Source organism: Zootoca vivipara, chromosome 5 (genome assembly GCF_965207765.1).
Source record: "Zootoca vivipara chromosome 5, rZooViv2.hap1.1, whole genome shotgun sequence".
Lineage (NCBI taxonomy): Eukaryota > Metazoa > Chordata > Lepidosauria > Squamata > Lacertidae > Zootoca > Zootoca vivipara.
The window spans coordinates 73,168,453-73,186,124 of record NC_142588.1 but is presented as its reverse complement, the minus strand read 5'-3'; the positions used below and the strand labels follow the sequence as shown (position 1 = coordinate 73,186,124).

Below are 17,672 nucleotides of genomic sequence, written 5' to 3'. Positions count from 1 at the left end.
GATGCTGGGAGGGACTGGATGAGGACCACCAAACTGACACTAAATCCTGGTAAAGTGAGTGGGCTCCATGGGAGAATGGCCTTGGGTCTGGGAACTGAGAAGTATACTTGATCCAGACAGGGTTGTCCTCCCTCTGAAGGAAAATTTGCCAATATGTTTTTGCTGCTAGAATTAAGCTACAGTAGTTTCCTTTCAGGAAAAAGAGAAACAAACAACCCTTAAGACTAGTCAGGCCCAAATTATAAAGGGCTACAATGTCCCAGCTGAAGCTTCCCACCAATGAATAGAAATGTTAGATTTAGGTAAGGTCTAATGCAGAGGTAGGCAACCTAAGGCCCATGGGCCGGATGCGGCCCAATCGCCGTCTCAATCCAGCCCATGGACGGTCCAGGAACCAGTGTGTTTTTCCATGAGGAGAATGTGTGCTTTTATTTAAAATGCATCTCTGGGTTATTTGTGGGGCCTGTCTGGTGTTTTTACATGAGTAGAATGTGTGCTTTTATTTAAAATGCATCTCTAGGTTATTTGTGGGGCATAGTCCGGCCCACAAGGTCTGAGGGACAGTGGAGTGGCCCCCTGCTGAAAAAGGTTGCTGACCCCTGGTCTAATGGATAAGAAATCTGACATGTATGAATTGTGTAATTTTGCTATTTAGCTAAGAGCATTAAGACACAATCTCTCACACTTCAAGTTGCATCAGCTTCAGTGAAGGCGGTTCATACTTTGGTAATCAGCCATAGGCATCATGGATTTCCCAGACCTAGCAATGCTACATGAGGTCAAATCCTTCAAGCAAACATAAGCTGAGAATTTTCAATCTAAGCCTAATAGGCTGTATAATAGAGAGCTAAGTATGGTTATTAATTACATAATCTTGAATTACAAGTTTTTATAATCAATGTTATTGCCTCAAATATTTGGCTAGGCTAAAGTTAAATTGTTAATACTATGGTGAAGATAATTACCAGTTATGTTTCATATGCATCTAGAAGAGCTATTCTGTACAGTGCTATGCCTGGAGGCTCAAGTTTAGCCACCTGGACACTGAGCTATGGTGCACTCAATAACAGCACAGGAGTGATTTTATTATTATTATTATTATTATTATTATTATTATTATTATTATTACAAACATGTTTTTTACTTTTATTTCAAAAACTTATATACCACCTATAAACCAAGGAATAGAGTGCTGTAGATGATACATGCAACTTTGGCAATGTTTTAAGTGAGTAGCATCTGGAGTGGAGGTAGGATGCTTAAACAGAGAAATGATAGTCCTTCATAATTGGTACTGTTTCTCTTGCTAATGCAATTCTTCTCCTTTCAGCTTTAATACCTAGCCAGAGTTTTGTGGAATTACAGCAGGAATGGAGAGCCTGTGGTCCTCCAGATGTTATTAGACTCAAACTCCCATTACAATCCCTGGCCATTGGCCATGCTGGAAAAGGTTGGTGGGAGTTGGAATCCAAGAACTTCTGAAGGACAACAGGTTCCCCAGTCCTACCCCAAGCACTCATGACTGGCCTACTGCCACTGCTAACAGTCCCACCTGTCCATATTTATCCTGGCTGCTAGAAAAATCAAGTAACACTACATCCATAGTTGTTAAGTTCATGCAAGGCTCAGTGCCATCTGCCTCAAAAACCCATGCTAAGGAAGAAGAGAAGGGAAAAGGAGAAGGGGACGACAGGATGAGATGGTTGGACAGTGTTCTCGAAGCTACAAACATGAGTTTGACCAAACTGCGGGAGGCAGTGCAAGACAGGAGTGCCTGGCGTGCTCTGGTCCATGGGGTCACGAAGAGTCGGACATGACTAAACGACTAAACAACAAGGAAGAAAACAGCTTGGAGTACAGTGGTACCTCGGGTTACAGACGCTTTAGGTTACAGACTCCGCTAACCCAGAAATAGTACCTCGGGTTAGGAACTTTGCTTCAGGATAAGAATAGAAATTGTGCAGCGGCAGCACGGCAGCAGCGGGAGGTCCCATTAGCTAAAGTGGTACCTCAGGTTAAGAACAGACCTCCAGAACGAATTAAGTTCTTAACCAGAGGTACCACTGTCAAAGGCTGTGGCTACCAAGTGTCTGTAAGCACACTTAGATCATGTTCTTGAGCTACTGAGAATCTGAGCTCAAGTTCAGCACATACATCATTTGTGGTTTTGATTACTGAATTATTCCTAAGTGCTATTGTACCCTCATTCCTTCTGTGAAGTTTTCTATAGCCTTTGATACTGTTGTTTGGAAGGTATTGACAATGTAACTACTTCGAGTAGCTCTGCTTGTTCCTGAGATGTCATGAGTAAGTTAGCTGCTCATCACAATCCTTGGACCTTCACACAAAGTTAATCAGGTCTTCTCTCTCCTTTGCTATTTGGGAGGGGGATTCTAAGCAAAACATACACAAAGCTGATGGGCTGGATAATAAAGGTACAAGTCCATAAATCTTGAGTCTTAGTAGCCAAGCCAAACCATGGCTTAGCTCCAGTTACTGAAGCAGCAGCACCAGGGGAGCAGTGAAGTGGATGTAATCTTTCTGGGTACCAGCACACTGGCTCATTCATGGTAATTCATTGTTTAGCTTACCATGACGTGCAAAAAACACACCAGGATCGTCGGTCACAATATCAGACAGTTGAAGGCCAGCCAACCAAAGCTCATGCTGGCTCTATGACGGGAAGAGGAAACACCGGGACATCATCAGTGATTCATTTCATGATCCCCTCATCACCTGGCTTGCAAGAGTGATCCTGGATGAATTACTGTGCCTGGAATTCTAAGTTGCATCAATGGGTAGGATCACCTGTCAGTAATTTTGGGCATGGCAAGGATGCACCTAAAGCAGGCGGGTTAGATGGGGTGGAGGAGGCAACAGCAGAACAGAAGCACAGAGGCTGCTCTCCTGTTTTGTCCAAGTTGGAGAACTCATGTTTAATTGGGGTTTTAATGGGGTTTCACTTTTCTACACCAGTATATTTAAGCCAGAACAGGTATGTTAAAAAATGCTCACTTGTCTTGGGTTGCAAAATGGGGAACCCTACCATTTTCATCTTGCAGCTGCAGGCAAGTACCTTCAGAAACAAACTATCAAATCAAGGACTATTGGGAAACATTGGTCCCAGAACAGACTTTATAAGGTGGCATTGCTTCGTAGATGCAGAATGCATGAATTTCTAAAGCCAAGCCGCTGTGGGAAAAGTAGACTAAAAAAATGTCCATGGTGTGACCACTCGACATAACACGCTTGAACAGGCCACACAGGATGCTCAGCTTTTAATGCATCCTTCCTTCAAGTAACCACACCCTGCTTGCATACATATTAGCTGCTTTTCAAGCAATGATGCACCTTTAATCTAGAAAGTGAATTGTCAAGTCTGTGTGCATGTCTTTTGCCATCAACACATGTAACTCAAGCATCAGGCTTACCAAACTATTTTGAAACTTGCTACACAACAGAAAAGAAGTTACACAAACCTGATGAGGGGCATATACAATGTGGCCCTGTTTTGCTACATTGCATTCTGAACTGCAGCCATTATTTCCTCTGACCAGGTATAGAACAAAGAGATGGCGAACCATGTTATTTGTAAGTATTATTCCACATTCAACCATCTGTATTCTTTTGGGAAGCTAAACTGAGGTGTTTCTGCTGGGGCTATGCATCCCAGAAATACATGTGAGCAACACAAAGAGACAAGATTCAGAGTTGTGTCTCTATCAGTACAAGATGAATGTGCTTAAGGGCAGGAAACAATACTGTCAAAAACATATCAAGCAGTGCTTCTAATTCCTGACTCTTAAGAGAATATTAGCATGCCCAAAGCTTGAGTTTTGGAAGTGAATAAACCTTGTTGCACACCTATAAGGTGGTTGCATGTGTCAACTGAAATGATACCTGTGTCATGGCAGGAATGAGTTTTCCCATAAAATGCTATTAGAAAAATGCTTCTCTGTATTCTGGTAAGGTTTATACTTCAGTAGGCTGTCGACCATTCATATTGTGAAATATATGTACAAAACAAAATCCCCATTAATTCCAAGGTCTTCAGGCAGGTTATATTATGAAGGGCTACATATAACTATCAGACTGCTATGGCAAGGAAAGCTTCACACCTCAGGTTCATATGATAAATTCAAGTGGAAGACTGACTAGTAGTTGATCAAGACTACAGCTGCTGAATGAGAATAGCTGGGATCTGAATTGACAGTGACTAATCAGAAAAGGTCTTGAGGTCATGGTGGGCAGCTCAATCAAAACAACTTTCTGTGCAGCAATGTGGAAAAAGAAATTCCATGCTAGAGATTATTTCCAGTCCCTTTCCTAAAAGGAATTGTGACTATTGTAATGCTTTGCATGTGCATCTGTGGCATAGTCACATTTGGATTATTTAGTGCATTTTCAGTAGCTCCATCTCACTAAAACAAGGGGGGGGGGGACACCTTAGAACTGGAAGAGGTTCACAAAAACCCGTCTAGATCAGTGGTTCCCAACAGGTGGTCCGCGGACCCCCAGGGGTCCGCGAGCTATGCCAGAGGGGTCCGCAAGATGCTATTAGAATAAAAAATATATTAAATATATTTCGTATGATAACAGATTTTTTGTTTTGGCCACTTCCTGCATGAGCAGAGTCTAGCACAAAACTAGAATTAGATAGAGGCAGTAGTTCTGCTGTATGCCGTTAGGTGGTGCTTTACAAACACTACTGTTTTGCAAAGAGGCAGCGTGCGCATTCTACTAACGCTCACCTCCCCAAGATGCTTTGCGCGTGTCGGCTTTATTTGTGCGCTACTGCGCAGGTACCCTGTCTTCTCCATTCCCCTCCCTCCTCCCTGGCGTGCGCTGCCTCTTTGCAAAACAGTAGTGTTTGTAAACAAAGCGTTGTTTTCCGCGGAAGCTACAGTTCAGAAATAATGGACTCAAAGGACAGATTTAACTCATCTCATTAAGAACTGAAAATTAAAACTAACTGTATACTGATGGAGTACTCTGTTGTAACTGTAAAAAAGTATAAATATAAAATATAAAAAGACTCTTAATTTGGCTCTCACTTTTTAATTTTAGGATTAGGAATTAATGGGGGTCCTTGTCACAATAGCGGCTCGATGAGGGGTCCTCGAGGAAAATTTTGTTGGGAACCCCTGGTCTAGATGAACAGAGGGACAGAATTGACTCCATGATGAAATGCAAAAGATTTAGGAAATCTTAGGGTGTTGTTTTGTTTATTAAGTTCTCTTTGGTCACTTACATAATTGCATGGTATGGAAAAAGTAGCTGTCAAAAGTACTGGCACTCAAGGTCACTTAGCCACACAGACTGCAGTAGGTTTAATAGAGGAAGTACTGATATAAATTAGGGATGAGGAACCTGTGGTCCTCCAGATGTTGTTGGGACTCCAAGCTAATCAGCCCTAGCCAGCATGGTTGAAGTTCATGGATGAAGAAGATGTGGTCCAACAACACCTGGCGAGCAACAACTTCTCCATCTCTGATTTATGGATTTGGTACCATAACATATGGTAATGGTCAATAACTTAGATGGCTTTAACAAGGGTGAGATAAATTCAGGAAAGGATGACAGCTTATTGATTAAAAGGGACAACCATATTCAGCAGCTGTATACTACTGAATTCCAGCTGCCTGAAGACATTGGTACAAAAATGCTGTTTTCATGTCCTTCTCAGCTTCTGGAAGGCATCAAGCTCAGTACTATGGAAAGCAGGAAGCTGTATCCTTGACAGCGTCTCCTTATATTTCTGAATTGGGCATCCCTACCAAACCCTGTCAGACTCCTTATAAATTACTTGAAGAAACCATTGTCCAGCAGCTTCTTCAAATTACACAGATCTAAAGTAGCTTTGCTGCCAGTTCTGTCTTTTCCAACCCAGCAAGATTTTCTCTAAGAAGAAAACTTGCTAGAAGCACCATCTTCCTATCTGAAGAGATATGGTTTCAACTGGTTGTTGAAAGGCCGCCCTGTATAGAGAAACTTTTTAAGGTTTTTATATATGCTGGAAGCCACCCAGAGTGTCTGGGGCAACCCAGTCACTTGGGTGGGGTATAAATATTATTATTATTAATATTATTATTTTCAAAGCTCATCAATACATACATATAAGAAGAAGTGTGCATGCACACAAAAGCTCATACCAAAATAAAAACTTAGTTGGTTTTTAAGGTGCTACTGAAGGTTTTTTTATTTTATATAAGAAAACATGGAATAGAATACTTCTCCATGAGATTCAAGGTTCATGGCATCATATATAAGCTACTTACAATTATAACTCTTATCAGGGTAGTGAGCTTAAAAAAGCAATTTTCCATAAATGGCAACAAGTTTGAGGAAGATGGGTGGAAGCAGAAAGGCCATATTTAGGGTCATGCTTTGCTTATAAAAGGAAAGGTAGCTTTGTTTTGCGCATAAGAACTGGGCAATACATTTATTAGGATCAACCAAAATATCACGAAAGTGACAAAATTGCAGTGAGCTTTTGAGTTCAAGTTCTCTTTACTAGGTTACACAAAGTAAGGCATTGGGGAGACAAGGAAAAACGAAAGTACAAAGAACCAGGCTAAATGAATCCTGCAGTCTTGAGGTCTGTCTGCATATTCACTTTCAAGATAGAGGACATTGCAGTCCGAGTACGGTAAGTCACTCCCAGGTGTTAGGATTTCAACCTAACCCATGGGCGGATTCACATTTGACAGGATGCTGTGGTCCCAAGACACACAGAAGAAATGCACACACATTTTACTTTCCCAAGGGATCTGGATTTACGTGATCAGATTTAGTAGACCCCATCCAAGCTCTGAAAAGCACAAAGAGCTGAAAGAGGAAACCACATCAGTGATTCCTGTCTTAACACTTACCAATATCAGTTGCTTTCCCCATTTTAAGAACTGTCCCCTTAAGTGGTGCGAACCTCTACAATCAGTACATTCAGATAAAACTGCATTATCTGCCCATCCATCACAACAATTTTATGTGAAGTGACAGAAGTGATTTCTCTTCCCTCTCAATGCCATCTGGGGGTGGAGCAGTGGCGGCGGCGGCAGCAGCAATAGTTTTATAATAAGCATAGGCAAACTCGGCCCTCCAGATGCTTTTGGCCTACAACTCCCATGATCCCTAGCTAACAGGACCAGTGGTCAGGGATGATGGGAATTGTAGTCCAAAACATCTGGAGGGCCAGGTTTGGGGATGCCTCCATTAGAAGATCCCTCCGTTTTAAAAGTGCAGCAAGCTTTTGGGTTACACAGAAGCCCGAACAAGTGAAGAAGCTTTCAACTCGCTAGCACCTGATCCAGACAGACATCTGACCCGTTTGGGGATCATTCTGACTAGTTAACATGGGCATCCCCAAACTTCGGCTCTCCAGATGTTTTGGCCTACAACTCCCATGATCCCTAGCTAGCAGGACCAATGGTTAGGGAAGATGGGAATTGTAGTCCAAAACATCTGGAGGGCCGAAGTTTGGGGATGCCTGAGTTAACAGCATCAGTTGCAACCTGAGAAAGCTACCAATAGGTTTCAACGGTAAGCACGACAAATAGTCTACACACAGAAAGTAATGTTAAGCAGCAGGCCCGCTCTGGAGTAAATAAAGTCTGTGCGTATGTTGTGGGAGGGGTATGCAAACAAGGAGGTTCTCTTTTTTCTCCCTCCTTGGAATGAGCAAGAAACGGACGAGGGAAGCCAGTATCACCTGCTAATTAGAGCGGGAATGGGGGTGGAGAGATGATGAAGAGGAATCATTTTTCCACATGGTGACCTTTACCATTCAGAGCCCACCAGTCACTGCAGCGGCGAGAGGGGGGAGGGCGTCCAGAACAACGGAGGGCAAAGCGTCCGCAGGCATTCGAGCCCCCCTACCTCACGCGCCATCCCCGTTCACGAGCCAGCCTAAAAATAGGAGCCGCCATGACCAAAAGGGAGCAGCTGGGGTCTCCCCCGGACAGTGCGCAGGAGAGAACGAGCGCGCGCTGACTGGGCCGCCAAGCGCAGCTTGCGCTTCCTAGTGAAGGAGCCCTCCCGGCTCGGGCAGCGCGCACAACGCGGAAGAAGAGGCTGGTGCCGCTCGTCAGGCACCCAGGGCTGGAAAGAAACGCCTGGCCCGAGGCGACGGGGCGGGGAAAGCCCCCGGACAAGAAGCCCGGGCGGCCGCCAGAGCCTCCCCCCGGGGCTGACGGCGAGGAAGCCGTAGGGAAGGAAGCGCCTCGCTCGAGCCTGTTCTAGGGGAAGAGCCTTACCTGCCATGTCGCTCCAGTCCAGAGACCCGCTTCGCAGATACGGCTGCTACAGCTACTTTCGCTCTCTGTCTCCAGCCCCACGCCTTATATACGGGCAGGCGGGGCCCGGCAGAAGGGGCGGGGCTTCAAGGGATGACCAAAACGGGGACGGCCACAGAGGGGCGGGGGCAGGAGGAGAGAGCATGCGTGACGTGGACGGAATGGTCCTCGGAAGCGCGCAACCTTCAAAATCTGACGGGCGCGCTCCTGTCTCTCGCGGAGAAAGCCGGGCAGATATTCGTCAGGCGAAGAGCGTCTCTTCGCTCAGGCAGAACTGTAGCGCGAGACGCTCTTCGCCTGACGAACGTCAGCCTTTTTTTGGGGGGGGGGGAAGTACCCTGTTTAAGACAAACGCTTGAGGCAGACCCGTAGCTACGGGGGTGGGGGCTAGCCAGTTGTTGTTGTTTTGCCCCGGGTGAAGCTTATACAAGTGTTTCATCTTCCTCACTCACAATAGGAGAGGAATATTGGACCAACTGCTTCCCATTCAGGACAATGGCTTCTGTTGTTACATTGCTGATTAGATACAATATGGGAAATCAGCCACATATTCAGGGATTTGGCCTCATTTCCCCCCTTCTTATTATGGGCTGGTAGCCCAGAATGAGCCTACTGGCTGTTCTGGCCTGTGCTGTGTGAAATGCACCGATTCTCCCAGTGTTGTGTGGAACAAGAGCAAGGAAGTTTCAGATCTCTGCTCAGCCATGAAGCTCACTGAGTAACCTATATCATTCAGCCTACCCTACTGCATAAGGTTGTTTTGATGATAAAAGGGCAGAAAGAATAACGCATGCCACCCTGGCAGCTTTTCCCACTTTGGAACTCCCTCCCCAGAGAAGCTGGACTGGCAGCAGACACCTTCTGCCAGCAGGTGAAGACTGTTTTATTCCAATAGGCTTTTGGCAACTGTTTCCTCAAGGAGAATGCTTTTAATCCTGCCATGGTGTTTTTAACTCTCTGTATTTTAATAGATTTGTGGGGGTTTGTTTTGTTTTAATTCTGTTGTCCTTTAATTGCTTTTTAATTATATTTTGTATGCTTTTTGTATTTTATCCGTGTTGTTTTAATTTGTGTAAAAGACACCTTGAGTCCTGGTCTGGGGGAAGAGGTGAGGCATAAATACATTTAATGACAATATTATTACTACTACTACTAAAATAATAAAGCAATACCATTGCCACTTTTCAATTAAAACAGACTCCTCTCAGTTTGTCATGGCCAGAGGTGGTGATGGGGAAGCAACTATTGCATGAGAAGTAGAACTCCCTTGGGTGCATAGAATTAGTTGCATGGACATTTGGATCATGGCCAATGCTCATTGGCTGCAAGGATTCATTGTTCCAATGCATAGGCTAATGTATTGATCTCATTCGATGTAAAGAGCCTGACAAGGACACACCCAGAATTTGAATTCGAGAATATCTGTTTCCATTAAGATGAGCTTAATGGAATGTACGTTCTCCTTGATGGTCTGTCGGAAGAACTCAGGCAGTGTGTGGGAAACTATCCTGTTTTGTATGCGATATTAATGGATTTTCCAGAGGATTAATCTGTGTTGCAGCAAATACAACAAAAGGTATTGTGGGCACTTTAAATGCCAACAGATTTGTATGGCATAAGCTGCTGTGGATAAAATTCTGATGCACACAGTTTTTATAGTCCAGGGGTAGAGCATCTGTTTTGCATGCAGAGGGTCAATCCTAAATTCAATCCCTGGCATCTTCAGGTAGGGCTGAGAGAGACCCCTGTCTGAAATCCTGGAGAGCTGCTGCTACTCAGGGTAGGTAATACTAAGGCAGATGGCCGAATAGAATGAGTATAAGGCAGCTTCTGTGTAGGTGTATGCACATGGAACTGTTAGCAATGAGGGCAGATGAAAATGTAGTGCCAAAAGCACAGTTGGTGACAATTGAATTTGTTCTATCTGTTTTTAATATCAAATTATAAATTGTTGCAATCCACCTTGGGCCTGATGGTGAAGGGTGGGGCATTAAACTGAAGTAACAACAGCAGCAACCTGAATGTATGTAGAATCTGCATGGTGACCCTTCACAAAAGCAGAGATTGCCGCCAACACAGTCAGTTTAGGAATACTGAATTGATTAACATCTGTGGTGGTGGGGCAGGAAACTACTTTCTGTGTTCAGGCTCAAACGGATAGGATTGAACTTGCTGATTAGTTGTAATCCAGCAGTTTCAAATCGGAGTCTCCCTATAAATTCCTTTGTTCCAGGTGGCTTTGTACCAGAGAGACGGAAATGAAGCAACTGAGTAGATTGAAAAGGGAGAAGGTTCTCAAAATAAGAGGGAAAGTGACCCATTACTACACTTCTGTGGGTTCATCTAGTAGGCTGAGTCATGCAATAAGAAGTATATATGAAGTGATCCTGGAGACAGCCTCCAGGATAGCTCAGTCAGTAGAGCATGAGAGACTCTTAATCTCAGGGTTGTGGGTTCAGGCCCCACTTTGGGCCAAAATGTTCCTGCATTGCAGTGGGTTGGACTAGATGACCCTTGGGGATCCAACCATATGATTCTAGGATACAATGAACACATTTTTCTCTGGGTCACACAGTAAATGTAGCTCAGCTGGTTTCCCTTTTTGATTCCTTAAAAGATATGTGGGCTGGCCCTTCACTCTGTCTACTGCTTCAATTACTTATGAAAAGAAATCATTGAATACATGCTTGAGTTGAGTTCTGCACAGAATAGGCTTGTGTGAGGGCAGCTGTTAATCATAGTCCATGACTGGGATGCAGAGGAATCTTTGTTGTCACTACTGCAGCCCTGGCGTAGTAGCGTAAATGAGAGCCTGTTACACAACCTGCTTTTATATTCTAGCTGACATAAACCTTCCCAGTGTTCTGAGTTTATGATCTAAAAGTAAACACAACACTGAAAAACACATGGGAGGTAGAGGTGGCCCCAGAGGGAAGATAGGGAAGCAAAGACTTCTTTCCTAAATCAGATTGATGACTTGATTGGATTTTTACCGTTTCTGTTTTGGACTGTATTGGAAGCAACTTCCTAGCATATTAACTTTTACAGCTTTCAGACAGCAATGCTAAATATTTTCAGTATTGTGTCTTCCCCACTGTAAATACCCTTTCCATTATTGTTCATATTTTTTTCTTTATTATTTTAAAAGGCTTGAATTCCCGCCTCGCCTCCGCCCCGAACATTAGTTCTTTCAGCATACAAATGCTCATGATCCATATCTAGAACACTTTGGGAATCATGCAAAGACTTTCAAAAAGTGTGAATTAAGTTAAGAAACACACAATTGTTTCTGAAATGCCCCTTCCCTAAGAATCACCATCATGGACCAGACATAGTGCCGAGGATTTGCAAACAGCATCTAGGATGTTGTTGTTTTTACTTTGCACGAAGACATGAGAATGATTACAACTTTTCATAGTTCACACTTGGCAGTATTTACAGTTGCTCATGTTTAAATTTGCAACATTTGAAGTCCCCAAATATGGGCTGACAACTCATGTGATTAAAAGCTTGTCAAAGCTAAGCAGGTTTGATCCTGCTTTGAGTTTGGTCAGTACCTTGATGGGTAGCCATCTAGAAGTTACATGTCTGCTGCCCTAGGGTCCATGGTGGAAAAAAGGTAGGTACTTAATGGAAGGAAGGAAAATAAATCAGCACTTCAGATTTTTCACCTCTTATTTGACAGCTAAGCTATACAAAATACTGGACAGTATTCCAGTTCTCTTCCCCTCCACCCTGCCCCAACGCCATTTTGTCAATAAAAAATGTAGCCCTTGTTGCTGTTTGCCCCATTAAAGAAAACATTATACCTGGTGTGATGCCAGTTCTAAGATCTGCAGTGATGTACATATACAAGGTCTGTATGTAATTCTTTCCCTACATTAACCACTAGGTTCTTTCGTGCTACAACATCTTTGAGGATACTTGAGGAGCCCTATCCAGGCATTGAGCAGATGCAAATCTGCTTAGTTTCATCAAGGCTGTTTCATCAAACACCTCCATACCATGTTAGCTTACCTGCAAGTAGTTGGGTTCTATTCAGAAAAAGGTAGATCTTAATTTAAATCACAGCTGAGGCACAAGGCCTGGTTTTGATGCGTGAACGCTGTGCATATTAATCTCAGCAGAACGCTGTGCATATTAATCTCAGCAGAAAGTGCCTGTGTTTTAAATCTTCAGTTGTGATTCCCCCCCCCCAACACGAAAGCAGCCTTCAGAGGTCACTCCTCTGCTCACACAAATGCAACACAGAAAACTGACAATTATAGTGGCAGATTCCTCCCTGCTGCAAGCGAACACTGTGAAAGATAGGAACCTCCATCTTAGTAGAAACAGATAATATTATTATCAAGGAGTCTGGTGGCCAGACACAAGAGGCAGCTGGGCTGCTGCACCTTTAAAAATTGTGTAGAGGGGGGGATTTCAGCAGCTGCAGATTGTATGACAAACCACACCTGCTCAAATACATGCTACACAACTACCGGTATTAAAGGTGCTGGACTTTCGCATTTGGCCACCCTATTAGAGAACAGGAGATGACATGATAGAGACATCGTTTGCATGCTCAAATCCTATTACCTCTGTTCAGAGGCTTTTCAAGTTTTTATATTGTTTAAAAAGTCAGAGATGGACGAGTTTGACAGGGGGCTGCAGAAATGATACCTCTGTCATGAGTCACAACAGCTTCAATTCCCTTAAACATGATTGCCTGTCTCCAGGCTTAAGCACATATAATCTTCCCAAGTGGGCAAATCCCCTGTATTGATGATGTTTGTAAAGGTTTCCATAGAACCTTGGACCCAGCCTTGCTTGCAAAGTAGACAAACAAAGCCAATATGATAATATATCTTGAAGTCGTGGGCCTTCTTAGGAAATCTTGGACTTTAATGCTTTTGTTGTGGTGTGTGTGTGTGTGTGTAGTGTAGTGTTTCTATACTGTCTAATGACTGGATAATGTCTATATCTCTAGTGTAGTTTGAAAAGCAAGATAGCAAACACTTAAAGATAATGCTAAAATTGCTTCATGAAATGTTAATGAATGTAATAGACCTGTTAAGAGAGCATAGATTCCAGCCTATATTGTATTAAGCACTTAATGCCGATATGGCTTATATTCAGGAAGGCCATTTGGGTAGGTAGAACTACCCCAGAGCATTGCTTACGGGACCATCGGGGAGGGGAGCTGTTTGCTCTTTGAAGAGAAAACAGGGAGGAGGGACTCATTCACCAATGCAAATAACTGTTCTGAAGAAGAAGATCTCTTTACTTTGGTGCAAGCTATTGCACAGCTTTGCTGAAATGTATTAATATTTATCACACTAGTATTCTACCCTTTCTCCAGAATAACCAAGAATGGTACAGACAAGATTATCCCAGTTCTTTCCTCACAACAAGCCTATGAAGTAGGTTAGCCTCAGGGGCTGTGTCTAGCTCATCATGGCTAAGATAGGATTTGAACCAAAGGCTTCCCAGTCCACCATGGGTAGGGAATCTTAGGTCCAGGAGCCAGATGTGCAGTGGTGGACTTTTGGTGGCTCCCTGAAAAACATCACAATTCACCTTCCATTGTTCGTCATTGTTGTGGCACCCTCTCGGATCAGCGCTCAGTATAGGCAAACCAGTCACACTCTCCAAATCTTTCTCTGAGATGTGGCCCTCAAAATTTATCTGTCTGACCCTCAGGACTGTCTGAAGGCCACAACTTTCTCTGGGTAGCCACACATGTTACTGATCCTGATTCATACCCACCTTGAGTGTTTTGCCTGGATGACATGTCTCCTGAAACTCTGATAATGCCTTTTGCTTGCCTGGATGGGGAATAGAGCAGTGTGTGGAGAAAAATATCCTATTGTACAAAGGTAAAATTTACTTTTGTGGCTCAGCTCACTTTGGCCACTGGGCTCGACCAGTATTGGCATGTGGTCCCAGAAAATTGCCAAGAAGGGAATGTGGCCGTTTGGGGCTGGAAATCCCCCCCCCTGAACCTTGCACATATTCACAGTAGTACAGCTTGGATCTCAAACGCCTTGGCTCCCAAACAAATTGGCTCCTGAATGATTGAAATCCAGAAGTGAGTGTTTCGGTTTTCAAATGATTTTCAGAAACTGAATGTCCAGCGTGGCCTCCAATTGGCTGCAGGAGCTTCCTGCAGCCAATCAGAAGCCATGCTTTGGTTTCCAAACATTTTAGAAGTCAAACGGGCTTCCGGAACGGATTCTGTTTGACTTCCAAGGTACAAGAGTATTCAGGACAAATGTAAACTGGTCTTATGTTGAAACTCAGGTGTGATACCCATTCCCCCAGTCAAGCTTGTTTCAAGATCTGTGGAATGTCTTGAGCCACACACACTGCCTCTTCTTCCCTCTCTCCCAGCTGAATCCTATCAGGTTGGCCAAGATTTTGGAAAAGCAGCCCTCTTGGTATCACCCTTAATGTCAAAACACTCACATATGCCTGGTTCTTTCTATAAATCAGCCAACAGGTCTTCTTGTGCTACTGCAGCAATTGGTTCAGCTTATTCTGTTGAACTGGACGAAGGGTAATGATTGTTGTTAAGAGCGCAAGAACCTAAATGGTAGCAGCACAAGTTCACTGACCATTTATTATGCTACATTGTAACTTGTAGGCAACCCCCCCCCCCCCGTGCTAAGGATTGAGGGGTCTTGACGACAGGGAAGGCTCACTCATGAGGCAAAGCGAGGCGACTGCTTTAGGCAGCAAAATCCACAGGGGCAGGAGATCCTGGTGTAGATCTTTACTCACCCTCTTCTCCCTGGTGGGGAGCAGGGTGCCATTTTTGCCAGAGACCACAGCCTGTTAGATGCCCTTAGTTCACACTGAAATCAATGGGATTTAAATTAAGATGTGACTAGTTTGTCCCATTGATTTCAGTGGAAACTAAGTGCAACTAACTTAGTCTAAATCCAGCCCTGTATATTTTGTATTTATTTGCACCGTCCAGGCATTTTTCTCTTCTCACCAGTAACACTGTGCAACACTCTTAGCCTCATTCTGCCTTTGAGTCCCATGCCAGATCTGCCCCATATTGTCTACAAATTAGGGGAATGTCTGAACCGGGGAAGAGCTTTGTGGCTCTGAACTTCCCCCAACGCATGTGAGGATCATGCTCGAGTGAACAGAGGCCACATGCCTGCAGTCTGATGGAGGTTCAGAAATTGTGGAGATCTGGGTATGACCACAAAGAATGACCCCATCCTCACCACATGTGCTTAGGACTGTGTGAAAAAACACTGTAACTGAAAGTAAATACAACTCTCAATTTGCCTGACAGCAATTCCAGCCTTGCCTTGTCATCAAATCCTGAAACCAGATGGAAGTCATTCTGTCACTTTCTATGTGTGCCCAGAAGTATCGAGACTTGCTGATGTTACAAATGTACCCCCCCCCACTCCCATGCATAGAATTTCCATCAGCTGAAAAAGGCCAGCAGCCCTGACACACAAGGAGGATTCATGTGTAGAAAATGTCAAAACGATGCATATAAATCATTCATGTGGGGCGCAAATTCTTCATTCAGCATAAGGGAAAAGGCATCCGCTATTGGTTGAAAGGTGGAGCAATGAGGCGTGTTCTTCCCAAGAGGATAACTCAGTGCCTCTCTGTCCTTTAGAGAAAAAAAAACATATTAAAAAGTAGATATTTTTACTTGAAGAATGTTTTTCTTGGAGGGATTAAGGATGTCATTGATGCAAGCGGTTACTTGCAGAGTTTATAGAAAGTGATTCTTGGGTTGTGACAGTTTGCTGGTGCCATTTTTTTTTATTTTTGTGAAGATATTTATACAGGTATTTCCTTTGTGACTTGCTGTTTACAACCGGACGGGGAATTATACGCAAGGCGAATTTGGGTTTTGTGGGTGAAAATGTATTCATGACCTTACTGATCTTCACAAATATGTCTTCTTACACAGATATGTCTTCTTATATGCTAGACAGAATGAATAGGGCTTGTGCTAGAATAACAGCCTACATTTGGGATTGGGGGTGGGAATGTACAGTTTCAAAGTGGGTATCATGTTTGTTTTCAGGCACAGTGAATGAATCGCACACTTTCTCATTAAATATACCCCAACCTGGAGGCGTCTCCTGCTTTTCTACATTTGTCCAGGAGAAACCCTGCTGCAGTTCTGCATTAAAAATCCTGCCCGTTAGCCACATAGAACCCCTCTTATAAATCTGAGATAATGACATACCTCTGTGGAGCCTGAATCACTGCTTAGACCTTGCTGGATTTACACTGGTTGTGGGTATGCCAGAGATGTTGAAAATAATTTTTAGTACTTTGGCTGCTCACACTGGGCGTGTGTGAGAGAGAGAGAGAGAGAGAGAGAAAAATTGTAGGTGTTGTATAAAAATGTTAATGTTTTATGTGATTTCCCCCCTATTGTATAATGTATTTCTATTTATGTTTTTTAACTTGGAGATGGGACCCAGGTGGCGCTGTGGGTTAAACCACTGAGCCTAGGGCTTGCTGATCAGAAGGTCGGCGGTTCGAATCCCTGTGACGGGGTGAGCTCCCGTTGCTTGGTCCCAGCTCCTGCCAACCTAGCAGTTCGAAAGCACGTCAAAATGCAAGTAGATAAATAGGAACCGCTACAGCGGGAAGGTAAACAGCGTTTCCATGTGCTGCTCTGGTTTGCCAGAAGCGGCTTTGTCATGCTGGCCACATGACCTGGAAGCTATACGCCGTCTCCCTCGGCCAATAATGCGAGATGAGCGCGCAACCCCAGAGTCGGTCACGACTGGACCTAATGGTCAGGGGTCCCCTTACCTTTACCTTTAACTTGGAGATGGGACCCAGGTGGCGCTGTGGGTTAAACCACTGAGCCTAGGGCTTGCTGATCAGAAGGTCAGCGGTTCGAATCCCTGTGATGGGGTGAGCTCCCGTTGCTCGGTCCCAGCTCCTGCCAACCTAGCAGTTCGAAAGCACGGCAAAATGCAAGTAGATAAATAGGAACCGCTACAGCGGGAAGGTAAACGGCATTTCCATGTGCTGCTCTGGTTTGCCAGAAGCGGCTTTGTCATGCTGGCCACATGACCTGGAAGCTGTACGCCGGCTCCCTCGGCCAATAATGCGAGATGAGCGCGCAACCCCAGAGTCGGTCACGACTGGACCTAATGGTCAGGGGTCCCTTTACCTTTACCTTAACTTGGAGATATTTATTCTTATTCTTATTCACTATTTGTTAAATTTATATACCACTCTTCATCAAAAGATCTCAGGGCAGTTCACATTTGAGGTTCATAGCTGAGGTAACAAGCGACTAATAAGATCAAACAACAACAACATTGCTAGCTTTTCTTTTACCGTCACTGTGGCATACAGAACACCAATTTGTGTCCAGCTCACTATCCTCTTTTC

At 44.0% G+C, this 17,672-nt stretch overlaps 1 protein-coding gene across 2 annotated transcripts in view; it reads right to left on the bottom strand.

Moving 5' to 3' along the window:
• GYG1 (glycogenin 1) overlaps nt 1–8,312 on the bottom strand; it is a 30,191-nt gene extending 21,879 nt beyond the window's left edge. For both annotated transcript variants that reach the window (XM_035133203.3, XM_035133205.3), the window contains exon 1: nt 8,253–8,312. In XM_035133203.3, the coding sequence (XP_034989094.3) occupies nt 8,253–8,259 (7 nt within the window). In that variant the 5' untranslated portion in view covers nt 8,260–8,312. The remainder of the gene's footprint in view (nt 1–8,252) is intronic.
• Between the last annotated feature and the right edge of the window lie 9,360 nt (nt 8,313–17,672).